The sequence below is a fragment of the Heterodontus francisci genome, chromosome 42, assembly GCF_036365525.1.
Source record: "Heterodontus francisci isolate sHetFra1 chromosome 42, sHetFra1.hap1, whole genome shotgun sequence".
Classification (NCBI taxonomy): domain Eukaryota; kingdom Metazoa; phylum Chordata; class Chondrichthyes; order Heterodontiformes; family Heterodontidae; genus Heterodontus; species Heterodontus francisci.
In genome coordinates this window covers 12,959,732-12,976,798 of record NC_090412.1, presented here as the reverse complement: position 1 = coordinate 12,976,798, position 17,067 = coordinate 12,959,732, and the positions used below count along the sequence as shown (strand labels likewise).

The 17,067-nt window shown below is 44.1% G+C and overlaps 1 protein-coding gene across 6 annotated transcripts in view; it reads right to left on the bottom strand.

Moving 5' to 3' along the window:
• The window catches only part of kcnma1a (potassium large conductance calcium-activated channel, subfamily M, alpha member 1a), a 787,618-nt gene that overhangs the window by 187,026 nt on the left and 583,525 nt on the right, over window positions 1-17,067 (bottom strand). For all 6 annotated transcript variants that reach the window (XM_068020590.1, XM_068020585.1, XM_068020588.1 and 3 more), the window contains 3 exons: window positions 12,817-12,922; window positions 10,431-10,513; window positions 6,587-6,656 (listed from right to left, as the gene is read on the bottom strand). In XM_068020590.1, coding sequence (XP_067876691.1) covers window positions 6,587-6,656; window positions 10,431-10,513; window positions 12,817-12,922 — 259 coding nt within the window. The remainder of the gene's footprint in view (window positions 1-6,586; window positions 6,657-10,430; window positions 10,514-12,816; window positions 12,923-17,067) is intronic.

The window sequence follows — 17,067 nt, the reverse complement described above, 5'->3', positions numbered from 1 at the left end:
GGGAGCAGTTTGGAATTCTTCTCAATGCCGATCTGTGATCCACCAACAGAGAATTAACCCATCCCAGGTTGAGATATCCTTTGTCCCAGATTGTCACTGACCTTGTCTCCTCTGGAATTCTTCCCTCCGTGGCCTTCAACCTCATAGTCCCCCAATCCCACTTCTCCCACCTTCTCAAGATTCACAAACAGGATTGTCCTGATATGCTCAAACAATGGGTCTGTTCTTGACCCACAGAACTTATTTTTTCCAACTGAGGTACCCTAGTTGGTTGGTGGGTAGTGAGAGCCAATTAATGCCCAGATCATCAGGACCTCATCACTGGAATGAGGGAAACCAGGGATCAGGGAATGTGTGTTCTTCCTCCTCAACCTCCTCCATCCATCCATCTCTTTCCATTTATCCAGAGCTCTTAACTTAAACTGTTGCTTGATAGATCCTTTCTAGCTTGGTTGCAGTTCCCCTTTCCACACAACAATTTGCATTTATATTTTTTTTATTCACAGGATGTGGGCTTCGCTGATAAGGCCAGCATTTACTGTCTATCCCTAATTGCCCTCGAGAAGGTTTGTTTATGTTTAAAGGAAACTACTTTGAGCAAGTTAAGAGATGAGAAAAAAAAAACACCAGCAGTAAAGTGATGCAAAAGGAGCTGGACAGATTGTTATCAGTTAGAGGAATGGTATTCACACTGGTCAAATGTTAATGACTTTCTCATGGGTGACAAAGCAATTGTAATCGATTACCAGCCAATGTGATAATCAGTGAATCCACAAAATTGTTGGCTGAAGAGACAGAAATTATTTCGGAAGACGGTGGGTTGTGCAAACCATTAGGCGAGAGGCTGCTTTATTTACATTAGTGTGAAATATCATCTCTGGATATTGTGAAGATTACAGCACTCGCAGGATATGGCAAGAGCTTGCATTTATATAGGGTCTTCATGACCTCAGGATGCCCCAATACACTTTACAGGTAATTAAGTACTTTTTAAGTGCCGTTACTGTAACGTAGGAAATGCAGCAGCCAATTTGCATACAGCAAGGTCCAGCAAACAGCAGTGAAATAATCACCAGATCACCTGTTTTGCTGGTTGAGGAATAAATATTGGCCAGGACACCAGCGATAACTCCCCTGCTCTTCTTTAAAACAGCCTAATGGGATCTTTAATGTCCACCTGAGAGGGCAGATGGGGCTTCGGTTTAACATCTCATCTACTTCCGACAGTGCAGCAATCCCTCAGTCCTGAGCTGTAAGTGTTGCCTAGCTTTTATGCCCAAGTCACTTGAGTAGGACTTGAACCCGTGATCTTCTAACTCAGAGGCAAGTATGTTAATGGCTGAACTATGGCTGACATATGATATTTATAGAGTGGCTAACCCAGTGGAGACAGGAATCCATGGAGATGTCTGAGTTGATGCTGAATGACCAAAAACAGCTGGGTCTTTTAAAAATTTTTTTCCTTTTAAGCCTATTGACGTCTTGCTGAGTCTGCATATCATGGATATCAGGTGCCCTGCTGGAATCTCACCCGAGAGGTTATTATTCATGGGTGAACCATGGCTTTTAGACTGTGGAAGATGTCATAGCCAAGTCTAATCCAGGCATCACATGACAGCCATACATGCACCATTCCAGCAGATTTCTGTAGATCCTGAGAAGTTTTAGAGATACAGCACTGAAACAGGCCCTTTGGCCCACCGAGTCTGTGCCGACCATCAACCACTCATTTATACTAATCCTACACTAATCCCATATTCCTACCACATCCCCACCTGTCCCTATATTCCCCTACCACCTACCTATACTAGGGACAATTTATAATGGCCAATTTACCTATTAACCTGCAAGTCTTTGGCATGTGGGAGGAAACCGGAGCACCCGGAGGAAACACACGCAGACACAGGGAGAACTTGCAAACTCCACACAGGCAGTACCCAGAATTGAACCCGGGTCGCTGGAGCTGTGAGGCTGCGGTGCTAACCACTGCACCGCCCATGTGGGGCCCTGGCCTATTTTCCTTAGCCTAACCTAGGACACTTAAGCCAAATGGAAGAATCCAGACTGGGAATTGAATCTAGCTGTGAGACACCAGCTATACCCGCTTTAAACCTCAAGCAAGGTACAGCTGGCGTCCTTTTGTCTTTAAAGGATCTCATCTTTGACTGTTCCAAAATAAACAGCACTGGCACTTCCCAATATGAATAAGAGCATCTAGTCCACTGCCACTTGGATTGAAAAGTTTTGGATTCTGGAAAACAACTGCCACCAACCAAATTAAGGCTTATCCTGTTAAGGAAAGGTATCGTTGACACCAGCAGAAGATGAAGATTTACAACACGAGTGAGAGATGGTGCAGCACATTCAATCTGCATTAAATTGAAACAGAAAGGGGACTTAGGGGTTGCATCTTGTTAAGACGGTGCTTCTACATTTTTTGTTCAGTTTTTTTTTGAGGACTCATGTATTTTAGAATTATGGACATTGTTTTATTTGGGAAAACTGAAAAGGATTCCATGGATTATTTTTCCACTGGGGTCATTGAAAGGACCCTGAGAGGTTTTGTTTGAAAACAACATTTACTGGAAGGTATCTGTCCTCAGATAAATACCCAGCAAGGGCTTTTTGACTTGGGGAGATGGTTACAGAGAAGTGACAGGTCAAGATTTATAGAGGTCAGGAGGCTTGACTCTTGAGATATTGTTTTTGGTTTCGCTTTGGACAGTGTGTTGGGGTGTGAACTGTTTTGAAGGCAGTTGGAGAAAACCAGCCAACAGAGCAGTCACCATCAGCACCCTTTTCCATCTCTTTGGAAACTTCCTGAGAATGAAGTGTAAGAAATCGAGAAACTGATGCTGTATTTCTCCCAAAAAGCCTTCCAGAAACCCCTGTTGTCACATTTCTCCTGGAAAATCTGCCAAACTGATCTCCAACGTCGCCTGAAAGGTACTGGTCTAGAAAGATCCCAGTGACAACCATCTACATGGATTTGCGATGCCAACCAAAAAGGGACAACTGACATCTTTCCACATCTTCTCTTTTCCTTCAAGTATTAGCAAGTATTTGGCCAAAGTATTCTTTTTTATCTTTTTTTGTACAGAGCTCCAAAGAGAAAATCTCAATTTTTTCGGTAAACCGGTGTGTGGGGGGTGGGTGTGTGTGTGTGCATGTGTGAGGGGCTAAGGTAAAAGGGAACTTTCATATTTCGCTCTGTTAATGCTTTGCTTTATTAGTGGGTAAGTCTTGTTTTATAATAAATTGCTAATTTTGTTGTTTATTAAAGAAACCTGGTTGGTGTATTTTATTCTGGGATAAAGAGTACAGTCTATGATTGACGGTATTGTTAACTAGGTAAACATTTAAATATATATTGCGACCTTTGGAAAAGTGGAACTAGAAAATGCAGTGCACTCCTCCCACCTCGGTTGTAACGACGTTATTTCTGACACAGTAAGCTCCGAAACACAGTCACGTTGTGAGAGGATGATATGAGCAGAGAACAGAGGAACAGAGGAACAGAAGTAGCAGGCCCTTCAGCACCTCAAGCCTGCTAAGCCATTCTATTAGATCATGGCTAAACTGTATCTTAACTCCATTTAGCTGCATTAGTACTGTAACCCTTAATATATTTGCCTAACAAAAATCTACCAATCTCAGTTTTGAAATTTTCAAATGACCCCTAGCCTCAACATTTTTTTGGGGAGGGGAGGATCGAGTTCCAGATTGCCATTACCCTTTGTGTGAAGGAGTGCTTTCCAACATCACCCCTGAATGGCCTAGCTTTAATTTTCAGGTTATGCCCCTTTGTTCTGGACTCCCTCCTCCTCAGACATTAAGCTCCCAATACCAGTCATGCTGTGAGGGAATGACAGGAGCAGATTTCAGTCTATCCCTCACGAGGAGAGCAGAAAATCCTCACACTAAACCTCCGAGCAACTGGTTCAATAAACACTGGACAGGCAGGAGACCCTGCTGTCCTCTCTCAGTTGGTGAGAGGAAGGGAACCTAAAAAAGGTGGAAAGGAATCTTTGTTAAGCAGAGTAACTGCTGTAGTATGTATTCTTTCTTCAAAAGCTGCAAGTTACCCTGACAGTAAGGTTTACTCTCTGCAGTTCCAATAGTGACCACAGAGGGGAGCAACTACTGACTATTTACAGCTTGCACTTCATGTGCAGTGAGATTCACAGAGAGGCCAGTGGAAGGGATGAGTTCAAAATGCCTACTGAAAATAAACTGAGCATCAAACTCTCCTTAAATTCCACCATGCCTCATGCTTCTTCTGGTCATATTCTATGTGCTCTGCTAAAATCTCTTGCAGAAAAAATAAATTTAAACATCAGGCTGAGGGAATCCAGCGCCAGCGAGAGGAAAAAAAAAAGAGGAGCAGAAACATCTGCTGACAGTCTGCAGCTTGGACCCTAGTCAGGTTGTGGTCAGGAAGCTATATTGTTGGCACAGACATATCATATCAAATATCTGCCTGCCTCAATGCCACATGCCATGCTGTCAGTCTAGAGGAAGAAAATAATACTGAACATACAGAGAGCAAGTCATTTTCCATCAGACTATTTAATCTCTTTTCTCCATTTCTCTCCTGATTCTCCCTGGGGTCCAGTACTACAGGCAACAGGAGACCTCCAGTATGCTCTTCCTGCACCCCCTCCCACCTCCGTCATTCTCAAAGCAGCAGCACTTGCATGCTTCTCTACCTCGCAGAGAATCATAGTCGAGTTTTATTCCAATCCCCCTTGCAGTTCACTCTTCAGGAATTGGGATTCACATGACCGAGTTATACATAATCTAATCTAAAGGGGAATTTTAACTCTCAAAATCAGGTGGGTGAGGGTCGGCGCGATCTGAAAATTTAAAAAACCTCAATCCCGAACCCAACCCACCTCGAAACCAAACCCTTTGGACAGGCCGGGCAGCCAGCTTGCTCTCAGAAGCAGGTTGGTCATTTAAATATTATAATATGGCTGCAGGCCTCACATTTTATCTGCCTTCCAGGTTTAATCTGGTAGCTGAAGGAAGGCAAGGACTGCTACATGAAAGAGGTAAGTGCTTTTCTAGCACTGCTTGTGGGCCAAGAGAAACAGGAGTCCCCTCTCCAAGACAGCCTCGAACCCTTACCCCCAAGATTTGGACTCCGCCCCCCAACACTATCACTATCCCAGCATCAGGCGCCCTACCTGCTCCTGGACTGCGGCCTCCTCCATAATATCCCCTGCCTTGTGACGATTTATTACATTATAGGTACTATATAAATAAATTTTGCTGTTGACATTGAGCCTCACCTGTCAATCAGGCTGGCTTCCAGACGGGGATCCTGCTGGGATAAAAAAGACGCACACAAACTCCACAGCAGGCAGGAACCATAACTCCTCCCTCCATCTGGAAAACTCTTTTACGATTGCTGCCGAAGTCTTTGTCCCAGAAAGGGATCAAGAGAGCTTGCTTGAACCTTTTTAAAGGTGGCCATATGTTCACACATATGTTTCCTTTCTAATACTGATCAAGATGACAGCACCCAGAACTACAAAGTAAAGAGGGGAAGAGGGAGTGGCGAGCACCGACACAACCCCCATCAGTTAAAAACAGGAAGTGATCATATGACAGAAAGGGCAGATTTTCTGAGCTTGCACTTCACACAATTTTCTGATATAAACAGCAGTCAGGTGTGGGTTTCTTATCAAAAACATCCAACTCAGAAAATGAACTCCCCCTTTGGCCCCACACTCTCAAGCCTAGCACAGTTCGTACACATTTTATCTGTCCATAGAAGTTCTATAATAATACAACAAAAATGTATTTTGCAATGGTGGACGAGAGGGCAGGTTAAAGCATTTCTTTTCCACTTTCCCCCATTTGCTCTCCAATGGCAGGGAACTATCTTTGATCTCTCCCCCTTCTGCCGGGAAGCAGAAAGAGACTGGAAAAGCTGGGATTGTTCTCCTTAGAGCAGAGGAGGTTAGGGGGAGATTTAATAGAGGTGTTCAAAATCAGTTCATAGAGCAAGTAAGGAGAAGCTTTTTCCAGTGGTAGAATGGTCAGTAACCAGAGGGCACAGATTTAGGATAATCGACAGGAAAACCAGAGGTGAGATAAGGAGATTTTATTTTGTGGGTGGGTTGTTGTGATCTGTAATGTGCTGCCTTTGGGAGGGAACTGGATGGGCACTTGGGGCGAAGAATGTGCACGGCTCTGGGGGAGGAGCAGGAGTATAGGACTAACTGGACGGCTCTTTCAGGGAGCTGGCATGGACACGATGGGACTCTTTCTTTGCTGTAGGATTCTATGATTCTATGGTGACTCACTAGCATGTTATTTCCATTGCTGAATGGTACTGAGAGGAGTGTTTTCTTTTGCATAGGTGGTACTGTCCTTTGCAAATTCGGACACAGGTTTTACAGAAGTACTTCAATATGATAGGAGAATTTCTCAGAGGTTTGGCAAGCGGCCTCTTTCTGTGCCGTAAACTTTCTATGATTTGCAGTACTCGCCCAAACAGCGAAGTTTGAAAACTATTAGTCTGGTCAGGAGAGTAATTACAGCATCATTTGGAATCAATAAGTAAATGGATTCTGACCTTGTTATGATACTGTAACATCTGTGTTATAATTCTTATCTTTGGATTATAATTTTTGATGGATATTACCCTGAAACGAAAAAGGAAAATGTTCATTAGGCAGTGCCTTCTTTAATAGGCTAAATCCTTGAATAATAATAATGTCGTAGACAAATGGGAGACAATCTCCTGAATAGTTATAAGACGCCTAAAAGCTGTGAAGAAACGCGCATGGTAGCATTACTCAGTTTTACGCTGATTGATTCAGTTTTACTTGAACTCAATTCTTTCATTTTAAAAATGACTGTGTCCATTTTTGTTTCTTCAGCAGCGGTTTTCCTATTTATTAACAACATAAGAAATAGGAGCGGAGTAGGTCATACGGCCCCTTAAGCATGGCCAACTGTTCCACTACATCTCAATGGGAACTTACCATTACCTCTGGGACTATACACACTCTGCTGGTTGAATATAGGATTTCATGACATAGCCTACAACATACTCAACAGAGCAAATCTGGACACACAGAGAATGCGAGCGAATTTCCTTAGGACTTTTCCCACTTTGGGACAAATCCCATTTACATGCAAACACTTTTCACCAAAATTACAGCAGTACAGTCGGATGAGCTCCAAGGAAATTCACCACTTAAACCTTTCCCACTACTCTCCATCAATAGGGGTTGCACTTCTATTTCATTTGTGCTAGTATCCGTCCCACAGTGCTATGGCACTATCCCTCAACTGACCTACTCCCCTGCAGGCTGCTACTGCTGCCCTGTAACCATTTATGACTGGGTACATGAGGACATCCAGGATTAATTGGGCCACCTCTGTACCAATGGGTATTCCATTGCTTACTTTCATTTTAATATATGCTGCAGATACCACATCATGCTGTCACCAAATGCTTTTCTAATTAGCAGCACATGGCATTGGTCCCTGGTGATGTCATGGTCAAGACCACTCTGCTGCTTGGTGCCGCATGCCCGTCGCTACTGGCTGCTGGTGCCGCATGCCCGTCGCTGTCTACTGGTGTCGCACGCCCGTCACTGCTGTCTGCTGGTGTCGCACGCCCGTCACTGCTGCCTGCTTGAGTCGCACGCCCGTCACTGCTGCCTGCTGGTGTCGCACGCCCGTCACTGCTGTCTGCTGGTGTCGCACGCCCGTCACTGCTGTCTGCTGGTGTCGCACGCCCGTCACTGCTGTCTGCTGGTGTCGCACGCCCGTCACTGCTGTCTGCTGGTGTCGCACGCCCGTCACTGCTGTCTGCTGGTGTCGCACGCCCGTCTCTACTGCCTGCTGGTGTCGCACGCCCGTCTCTACTGCCTGCTGGTGTCGCATGCCCATCACTGCTGCCTGCTGGTGTCGCATGCCTGTCACTGCTCATCACTACTGTCTGCTGGTGTCGCACGCCTGTCACTACTGTCTGCTGTTGTCGCACGCCTGACTCTGCTGCCTGCTGGTGTTGCATGCTCGTTGTTGCTGCCTGCTGGTGTTGCATGCCCATCGCTGCTGGCTGCTGGTGTCACAATGCCCGTCGCTGCTGGCTGCTGGTGTCACAATGCCCGTCACTGCTGCCTTCTGGTGTCACACGCCCGTCACTGCTGCCTGCTGGTGTCACACGCCCGTCACTGCTGCCTGCTGGTGTCACTGCTGTCTGCTGGTGTCACTGCTGTCTGCTGGTGTCACACGCCTGTCTCTGCTGCCTGCTGGTGTCGCATGCCCATCACTGCTGCCTGGTGTTGCATGCCTGTCGCTGCTGCCTGCTGGTGTCGCATGCCCATCACTACTGTCTGCTGGTGTCGCATGCCCGTCACTACTGTCTGCTGGTGTCGCATGCCCATCACTACTGTCTGCTGGTGTCGCATGCCCGTCACTACTGTCTGCTGGTGTCGCATGCCCGTCACTGCTGCCTGCTGGTGTCACACGCATGTCACTACTGTCTGGTGGTGTTGCATGCCCGTCGCTGCTATCTGCTGGTATCGCATGGCCGAGCCCAAGAGTACAACAAATATCCAGTGTAGTATTCAGGATAGAAAGAGAAATCCTTTCTCAGAGCATTCATTGGTGATGAGTGCTTTGCACACCACAAAACACTTTGATCCACACCCGAGAACAGTTTGCCAGCATACTCCTCAAATAAAACATAACCACAAAACAAATAACATTTTAAAACACAACACATGAAAAAAACTTTTTCAGCAAACTAACCCCTCCTTAGGATACCTCCATTTGTAATAACAGATTTTAACAGAATAAAAGAATGTGTAGTTCATTTGAGATTTAACACAATGGAAATTATTCTGTTTTACACCATAAAATTAAGTGATATCAGATTGACTGCCCTTTATAAACATCTATTTTCTTTTCAGTCTGTCTGCTCATGAAGGCGAAATTATGCTCAACTGTAAGCACCATCTTGGATGGAACTTTAGGGGAACAAAACTAAAGCACTCTGCCTTTGTCTCCCCAACATCCTCCCTCACTACTGATAATCCACCTCCTCTCCCCACCCAACTGTCATAACATCACCTGCCTCCTCCTATATGTTCAGTTACCAATGGCCTGTCTGCCTCCTGGCAACTGCCTGATCAGCCCAGTCCACTCACCTTTGAATAAAATTACATCGAATGTACAACACAGAGAAGCAGGCCATTCAGCCCAACTGATCTGTGCCGTTGCTTTTGCTCCATGAGCCTCCTTCCACCCCACTTCATCTAACCCCATTAACATATCCTTCTATTCCTTTTTTCCCCCTCATATGCTGATCAAGCTTCTCCTTAAATGCATCGATGCCATTCACCTCAACAACTCCTTGTGTTAGCAAGTTCCACATACTAACCAACTGGGTAAAGAGGTTTCTCCTGAATTCCCTACTGGATTTACCACAGTTGGAATGGACTCACTGGTGGAACTTCTTGCTTGCCCTGTGCAGTCAGTTGCTCAAGTTGATTCCAATCTCCAGTGTTCCACTGCCCACCGTGACAGAAACTCTGAGGCTTGAAATTTTGGGTCAGTTGATTTATTGACCGCAAAGGGCAAGCAGGATCAGTGGCTGGCAAGTTCCAGCAAAAATGTTGCCCTATGCAAGGCAAAGGCAATAATTTCTGATTCGGGGAGCACTGTAACCCCAATATTACCTGTAGGGGAGCTACAATCTCAGAGTTGAGGAAACATTGCATTTCCCCCTTGCCCCTCCTGAGATAATATGATTCAACCGCTCCTTGACTCTTCAGGTTGGTGCTATGACCTCAATAATATTACTAACAGATATTACCACTCTTCAAAAGGTTCAGAAGTGAGCAATGGTGATTCTTGAAGTTAGGAATTTAAGTTACGAGGACAGGTTTAGGAATTTGGGATGCTTTTCTTTGGAAAAAGGAGACTTTGAAGTGGTCCAACTGAAATTTTCAAGACAATAAATGGAAGTGGCAAAACCTATCCAAGCAAATTATCTGTGAAGAGTTTCAAATAAAAAAACACAAGTTAAACATCTGGAAGTTAGGAGGGAGGAGGAAAGCCAGATGCAATTTTTCATCTAAAGGCCAATTTGAACTGTGAAATAAGTTACCTGAGAAAACTATGGCTGAGGAATGATGTATTTAAGTGGCAGTGAGTTGCAATATTATGGCAGGAAGGTAAGTAGAACCTGCTTATCTATCAAAAAGGCTTGTTGAGCTGAATGCCACTTAGCTGTTCTTAAAATGTCTTGCATTCTTACATGTAAACCAGCTATTCACTACCATTAGCACAGCGCACACAATGGCACAACCTGCTCAGCATCTCTGAGCACACTCTGGACCTTATCCTTTTGTAGGATATGAGTTCGCTCTCGGTAGTAATGTTCCATCCTCCACTCTTACCTCATGATGTTGGAGGCATCTTCAGCATCAGGATCAGGACAGTACTTGTTTGCCAGAATTAGACATGCATCTGATGACTCTATCTGAGACCCGGGAAAATATGAAAAGCCAATGAAAGGCGTGGAACAGATGCAAAACACATCATCAAATTCAAACACAATTTAATAAACTGATGTTCAAAAGATCTAGCTTAATTGGATTTTAAACATCGATGTAAACATTAACCTAAGACCAAGTTTAATCACAATCACTCCCTTATTTGTCAAAGTTTTGCACAGGAATGCTTTATGAAAGGAAAAGGTGAAAGTAAAATTAAATTATCCCCATCAAATCACTCATATGAAATTTTAAAATGGAGATTTCACAATTGACATGTCTCAGATTCTTGCCAGAGGATCATTCATATCCAAAGCAATCCCCCTCATGTAAGGACAGAAAAACACTTGTCCAGCTCGCATGCAGCAGCGTCTTGCTGCCACTGCTCATTAATGAACTGAAGCACTGACCAGGAAACCAAACAGCGACCTCTACTGACCTTTGTTAGTGCTTTGGCCCATTGGAGGCCAGGTGCTGGTAGGCCTGAAGGGGAGATTGAAAGATGGGGTGAGGGTCACTTCACAGTAACTGAAGAGGAATGTCTACAATGCAGTTTGCAAAGGCGGTCACTGCTGACTCACCCTGCTGGGTTTGTTGGTTGTAAAAGCGAGCTGGCAGCTGTGGAAAATCACTTTTGCATTTTATGTAAATGGAACTATAAAACGGCAGAAGGAAATTCTGATTGGCCAAAATAGTTGTTCACTCAGTGGAGTTTGGCCCAATCGAACACTCATTTATTAAACTTTCAACATTAGCTCAGCAAAGGAATTCACAGGTTAGAGACACTGGGTGTACAATTGTTTTTTCCAACGTTTTCAGTCAGTGTTGGCATCAAGCATTTCCAGAGCAGGCAAACTGCACCTAAATACAGAGGGCACTTCCTTTACTCTGCATCAACAAGGTAGCTTAAGGGCAACCGTGGAAAAGCATTCCTGCTGCACCAACATGACAAGCTCACTCAGCCACCTATATGGCAGCTCTGGATGAGATTGTCAGTCTATTGGCAATTCCTCCCAAACTCTGGCCAGTTTCGTACTGTGGATTTATGTACATTAGCAGTTGGACTCAAGATAATCTGAAACTCATTTCAAGATCCTTACACCTGTCAGAGACAAGATTTTTATTTCACCAGCCTGGACTGAATTCGAACTCAACTCCCAGACTCTAGATACAGGGTAGATAATACGCATTGAAACAGAACCCAGTATCACTGCAGCAAAAAGCAAGTGTACAATAATATCATTGTGAGTTGATGGCTGACATGACATCCAACTTCCTGGAGTTTATATTGGCCCTGAAGTGGCTGTGAAAGTAACAGTGAGCTTAATGAACACACCGTTATAGTGTATAAATAACTCAGCACTTTATGGCAAGGAAGAGATATGCAGTGAGTTGCGAATCGCCACAAATTGCTGGATGATTTGAGCTGGTCCACCAAGAGCCTCGCAAAAATGGAAGTTCACTCTCACCTCCTTGTGCGTTTGAGGAAATCGCTGCATTTGACCAGCAAATATGAATTAAACATCCTGCAGAAAGTTAGGACTGATACTTAACGATGTAATGACTCTTTTTAAGGACAAGATTTATGTTTCTGCAATGCCGCTCAACCACTCCAGCTCAGAAAGGCTGTAATTGAAACAATGAAGTCGCATTCCTGCAGGTAGTAAATTCATGTTAGAAGCTTTTAAAATGTATTTACTTTTTTCTTTATTTTTCTTTCTTCACCTAATTTCAAGCTGAAGGGTGAGGGGAATAAATCTAACAGGCCACACCATGAGCAAACTCTGGGCCATTGTCTGTCATTGTGGCCACAACACTTACTGTGTGACTCCGGAGTCTCTACAGAACCCGAGGGTTGAGATACATGCCTGAAACACAAGGTAGCCTTGTATAACTTTTTATAATTACACCCAGATATGGTGGTGGCTACAGTCAGCTTCAAGACTTTCCACTCCAGATAGCCGCTGGGTGTCACACAGACATCAATGGACTATGGTTGTGCTATTGATCCTCATGTTTGCAGTTGCATGTGATCCTGGGTTCTGTTTCACTGCATCTTACGCATCGGGTAGATTTTCTTACACTAAATGAGACGCAGCTTTCTAAACAAACCAAGAAGAAAACAGAGCAAATCTACCCACAGTGGCTTTGAAAAAGAGCAGCTGATAAATCAGAAACCGGGGGAATTTTTCTGAGTTTAAACAAACTTTACTGCCCTGGACAGGATATAAATATACATCATATCGTAGCACACAAGGCAGCAGAATCAGAAAAAGGATACAATTGTTACCTTGACTCTGGCTAGATCGTGAGGGTTCAGGACAGAACCTTGGAAGAATTCTACCTGAGTGAAATGCCTTTTAAAAAGGGCTTCGAGCTCAAGGTTAGGGGAAATACTGGGGGGATAAAAACAAATGAGACAGTTAGTGAGCAGCAATTATTTTTTTTAAAAATGCAAAAGTTCAGACAAGAGAAATACAAGCAGTGACAACAGAGACTGTGCTGTTGTAATAATATATTACTGCAAAGTGACTTTGGATGAATGCTAACACAGAAATGGCAATGTGACTCATGTTTCACTCCACTGACCCAGCACACTGAGATTGAGAGATGAGGTTCTCGTCCTACTTCCAGGAGCTACACTCAGGTTTTAAGAAGCATCTTAATAGCATATTTCTGTGACTGAGTTTTTGGCTATCTTTCCTAGTATCTCTTTATGTGCTCGATGTCAAACTTTTGTCTGTGAAGTGCCTTAGGACATTTTACTACATTAAAGATGCTATTATAAATGCAAGTTGTTGCTTGGATCCAGTGCAAAGCAACATGTTAAAAGTTGCGAGGTGGTGAAATATAATGTTGGGATATTTTCAGTGTTAGGAGTGAGGCCATTCATCCTCATATTCAAACATAAAACCATTCTGCTCTTCAGCCAAATAAAGATTAGTCACTAGGCAACCTGCAACTCACAGCTAGCAGTGTAACTCAGTCGTGCCAGCTTCACATTGCACAGCACAGGTAGTGGTGCAATGAATCTTTAATGTAAGCCTTGCAACTGGAGACCTTATAGAACATAGGATCATATCTGAATGGGATCTGATGGTGTCATAGAATCAAACAGCACAGAAGGAGGTCATAGTCCATTGTGCCTGGGCAAGCTTTCTGAATGAGCTACCAATTAATCCCAATTCCTTACTCTTTCCCCATAACCTTGTAATGTTTTCCTTTTTAAGTATGTATCCAATTCCCTTTTGAAAATTACCATTGTATCTGCTTTCACCACCCTCTCAGGCAATGCAGTCCACATCATCAGAACTCAGTGCATAAAAAATAAATTCTCATCTCCCCCAGCTTTTTTTTTGCCAAGTGTTTTAAATCTGCGTCCCCTGATTCCTGCCACTGGAACCAGGCTCTCCCTATCTACTTTATCAAAACCTCTCATTATCTTATTGGAACAGGATCTCTAGATGCCAGATCTCCAGAATACCTCAAATATTATTCCTAACGAGAGAGTTTAATCCCTTCCTATGAGGAGTGATTTTGCACTCTTGCGCTTCCAATGGGGAAACCGCGAGTGCAGGGTGCCCAGGTCTGTCAATGGGCCACAACACTCCAGTCCCGATTCTCTGACCCACCATCCTGGGGGAATCATGCATCCCCTATTGATCCTGATGTTTTTTTGCTCTGCAAAATCACATGACTTCAACAAGAATCTGCATTTCTGGAACATGTTCATTTGAGGTGGATTGATTTAAATTGCCCTCCTTCTGGTGTTTTGGTCTGTACATAATGCACTCAAAAATTATCAGAAGTAATATCTCACACAATCCACATGACACATTCCCTCAGCTCTTTAAAGCATTCATGAGGGATTCCGCTTGCCGACTAAGACCAACTGCCTGCGATTGCACACTCGGAGCCTCGGGAGACAGCAAACAGCATCCTTCTAAAGCCTACAGTCTAATGTATGTTAGGAAGGCATGTGTGTTAGGAATAGATGGGAGAGGTGCCACCAGGATGTAGGATAAAAGTTCACATGTCAGGGTTCCTTCGATGCAAGCTTGTGATCACAGGCTGGCCTCCTGGTGCCATTGTGAGCTGGTGTTAGTCACCTCCCCATCGCCCAGAAGGGAAATGGCCAGTCGAGTCACCCTGGGTTGCTTCTCTATGCATCCTGCTAGTTGCAGGGAGACAAGATGACTCGCTGATCCTTCAGTTAGGGAATGGTACAAATCACTAAGGAGAGGGAAACGGGGGAAAAAGGGTTAGAGGTTTTTTTTAAAATGATTGGCTCTGAATAAGAAAAATAGGAATATTGTAGTTTCTAAATATTCTGATCATTTTCAAATTCAGTGTCTTAAGAGACACTGCCATCTAGTGGTTCCATGACAAAATGTTGAGAAATACAGTTTATTAAATAATGTTGAAAAGAATTGTAACTAATCCTCAATTAGGCTCTGAAAGGTTTACTGAATAGACAAGTCCATACAATTAATTTTCTCTTAATGTTTATCTTTTTTATGGGCTTGAAGTGAATTGAGCGTATATTGGTGCCAGAAGTCAAGATCTGCTAGAATTTGATTCAGTATCAACCTTCAGCAGGAAATCTGAATAACCAGATTTATTCACCGGTTTGCAATCCCTCTTCCTCTCCTCGCATTGACCTCTGGCTGATGTATGGCTCCACCTAGAGGTATTGCAAATCCAAATATCCTAGTCTAGACAGAATGCGTATGGGCTATTCCTCCTTTACGTGCATCACAGCTGAGGCAGATCCAGTCCCTGCTCAATGTTCACAGGTACAAACTTCCCAACTATTTAACGAATGGTCTGGGCTGAGCTGCCCCCTTCCGAACCCAAGTTGGACTGAAGCCAGGTGAAGCTCTTGAGTACCAGCCCCAGCCGAGGTCAGCCCACTCAGCAGGATGCCCGCAGGGGAGGGGAAGTTGGCCTGGGACATTGCTAGTCTGCCTGGTTCAGCTACTCACTGCCTAGTCTTGCAAAGCCTTTGATGGAGCTCCTGGGATCATTTCACATAACTGTGATCCACGTCCATGGTTTAGGAAAATCAACAGCTACAGATGCTGCTGGGATGAAGTGAGTGAATTGCTCGGCTTCCCTGCCGATGTGTTAATCCAGAGAACAGAAGACTGGAACCACAGGCAATGAATCAAATCATCGCTGCTATCAATAATATAGCTCACAGTGGCCCAGCCAAAGCTACAGTCATGCTAATCTATTTAGCATCATTTGTAAAATGAGATGAAGTAGCCATGTCATTTTAAAAGATGTTTTATTCCAGTATACACGCACTGCTTTTACATTCCCCCCCAGTTTCCCCTTCAACAACAACAACTTGCACTTATATAGTGCTGTTAACATTTTAAAATGTCCCAAGGCCTTTGATGGGAGCGATTATCAAACAAATTTTGACACCAAGCCATATATTAGGACAGGTGGTCAATAGCTTAGTCAAAGAGGTAGGTTTTGAAGCACTTCCTAAAGGAAGAGAGATAGAGGCATGAAAAGGTTTGGGAAGAGAATTCCAGATCTTAGAGCCCAGGCAACTGAAGGCATGGGTGGCAAGGGCACAGCAAAGAAAATCAGGGCTGTGTAAGAGGCAGAAATGGAGGAACGCAGACATCCCGAAGCATGGTCAGGTTGGAGGATGTTACACAGATAGGGAACACACCAGCTGGACGATTTTATATTCATAGTGTCACATTTATGGTCACATATACAGAAACCCTTTACTTCAGTGTTTAGAAGGGAATCATATTAGCAACGGTTCCAGGATGAAGTCCCAATGTCTGATCCACATAGGCCATGAAGGTCTCCAGTTTGTTCACTAGTCTGTGCTGCATCAGCTGATTTCAACTGAGACAACAGTGGTACTACAAATGACTACATCACCCTGGGTCTAAGAGCAGAATTTTAACCTGATCGCTGTCAAGTGATCTGACGGATGCTCTTTATCTGTTACATTGACTCATCTTTTCTCATTTTGGGTGTTATGTCTTGCCAGCATTTTCTGATTTTAATATCAGATTTTTTCCCCCTAGGTTCCATGACTTGTACCGAGGACACTAATATGGGAATCAGATGAATGGAATCTCTGTAGTCGGCAAGCTCTTGTAATCTTATAGGTGCTTAATAATAGGATACAATCTTTACAAGCAATTGGAAGCGTGCTGGAAAATCATAGGAACATTAGTACTTTCTTTGTCCTTCCGATTTTCTCAAAGACTTACAATGAGTGGAAGCAGGGGTGGGGGAGGGGGCAGGGGAGTATGGTTCATGGGTATTGGCTGTCCACCAGTACCTTGTTCAAGTGGCCAAGTGTGAGTCGTGACAATGAGGGCATGGGGTGTCTTCAAGCCCATTCCTGCTCTCAGATAATGCTTTCCAAGTGGGGTCACGGGATAATAATCAGGGTGACTTTCTTCACCCTAGTCCAGGGATTGTGCTCTGGCTACTACCACAGCCAACGTCAGCTGCTGAAACTGGGGCCTTCCTTGCGTTATTTGATCAGTTAAGCACTATC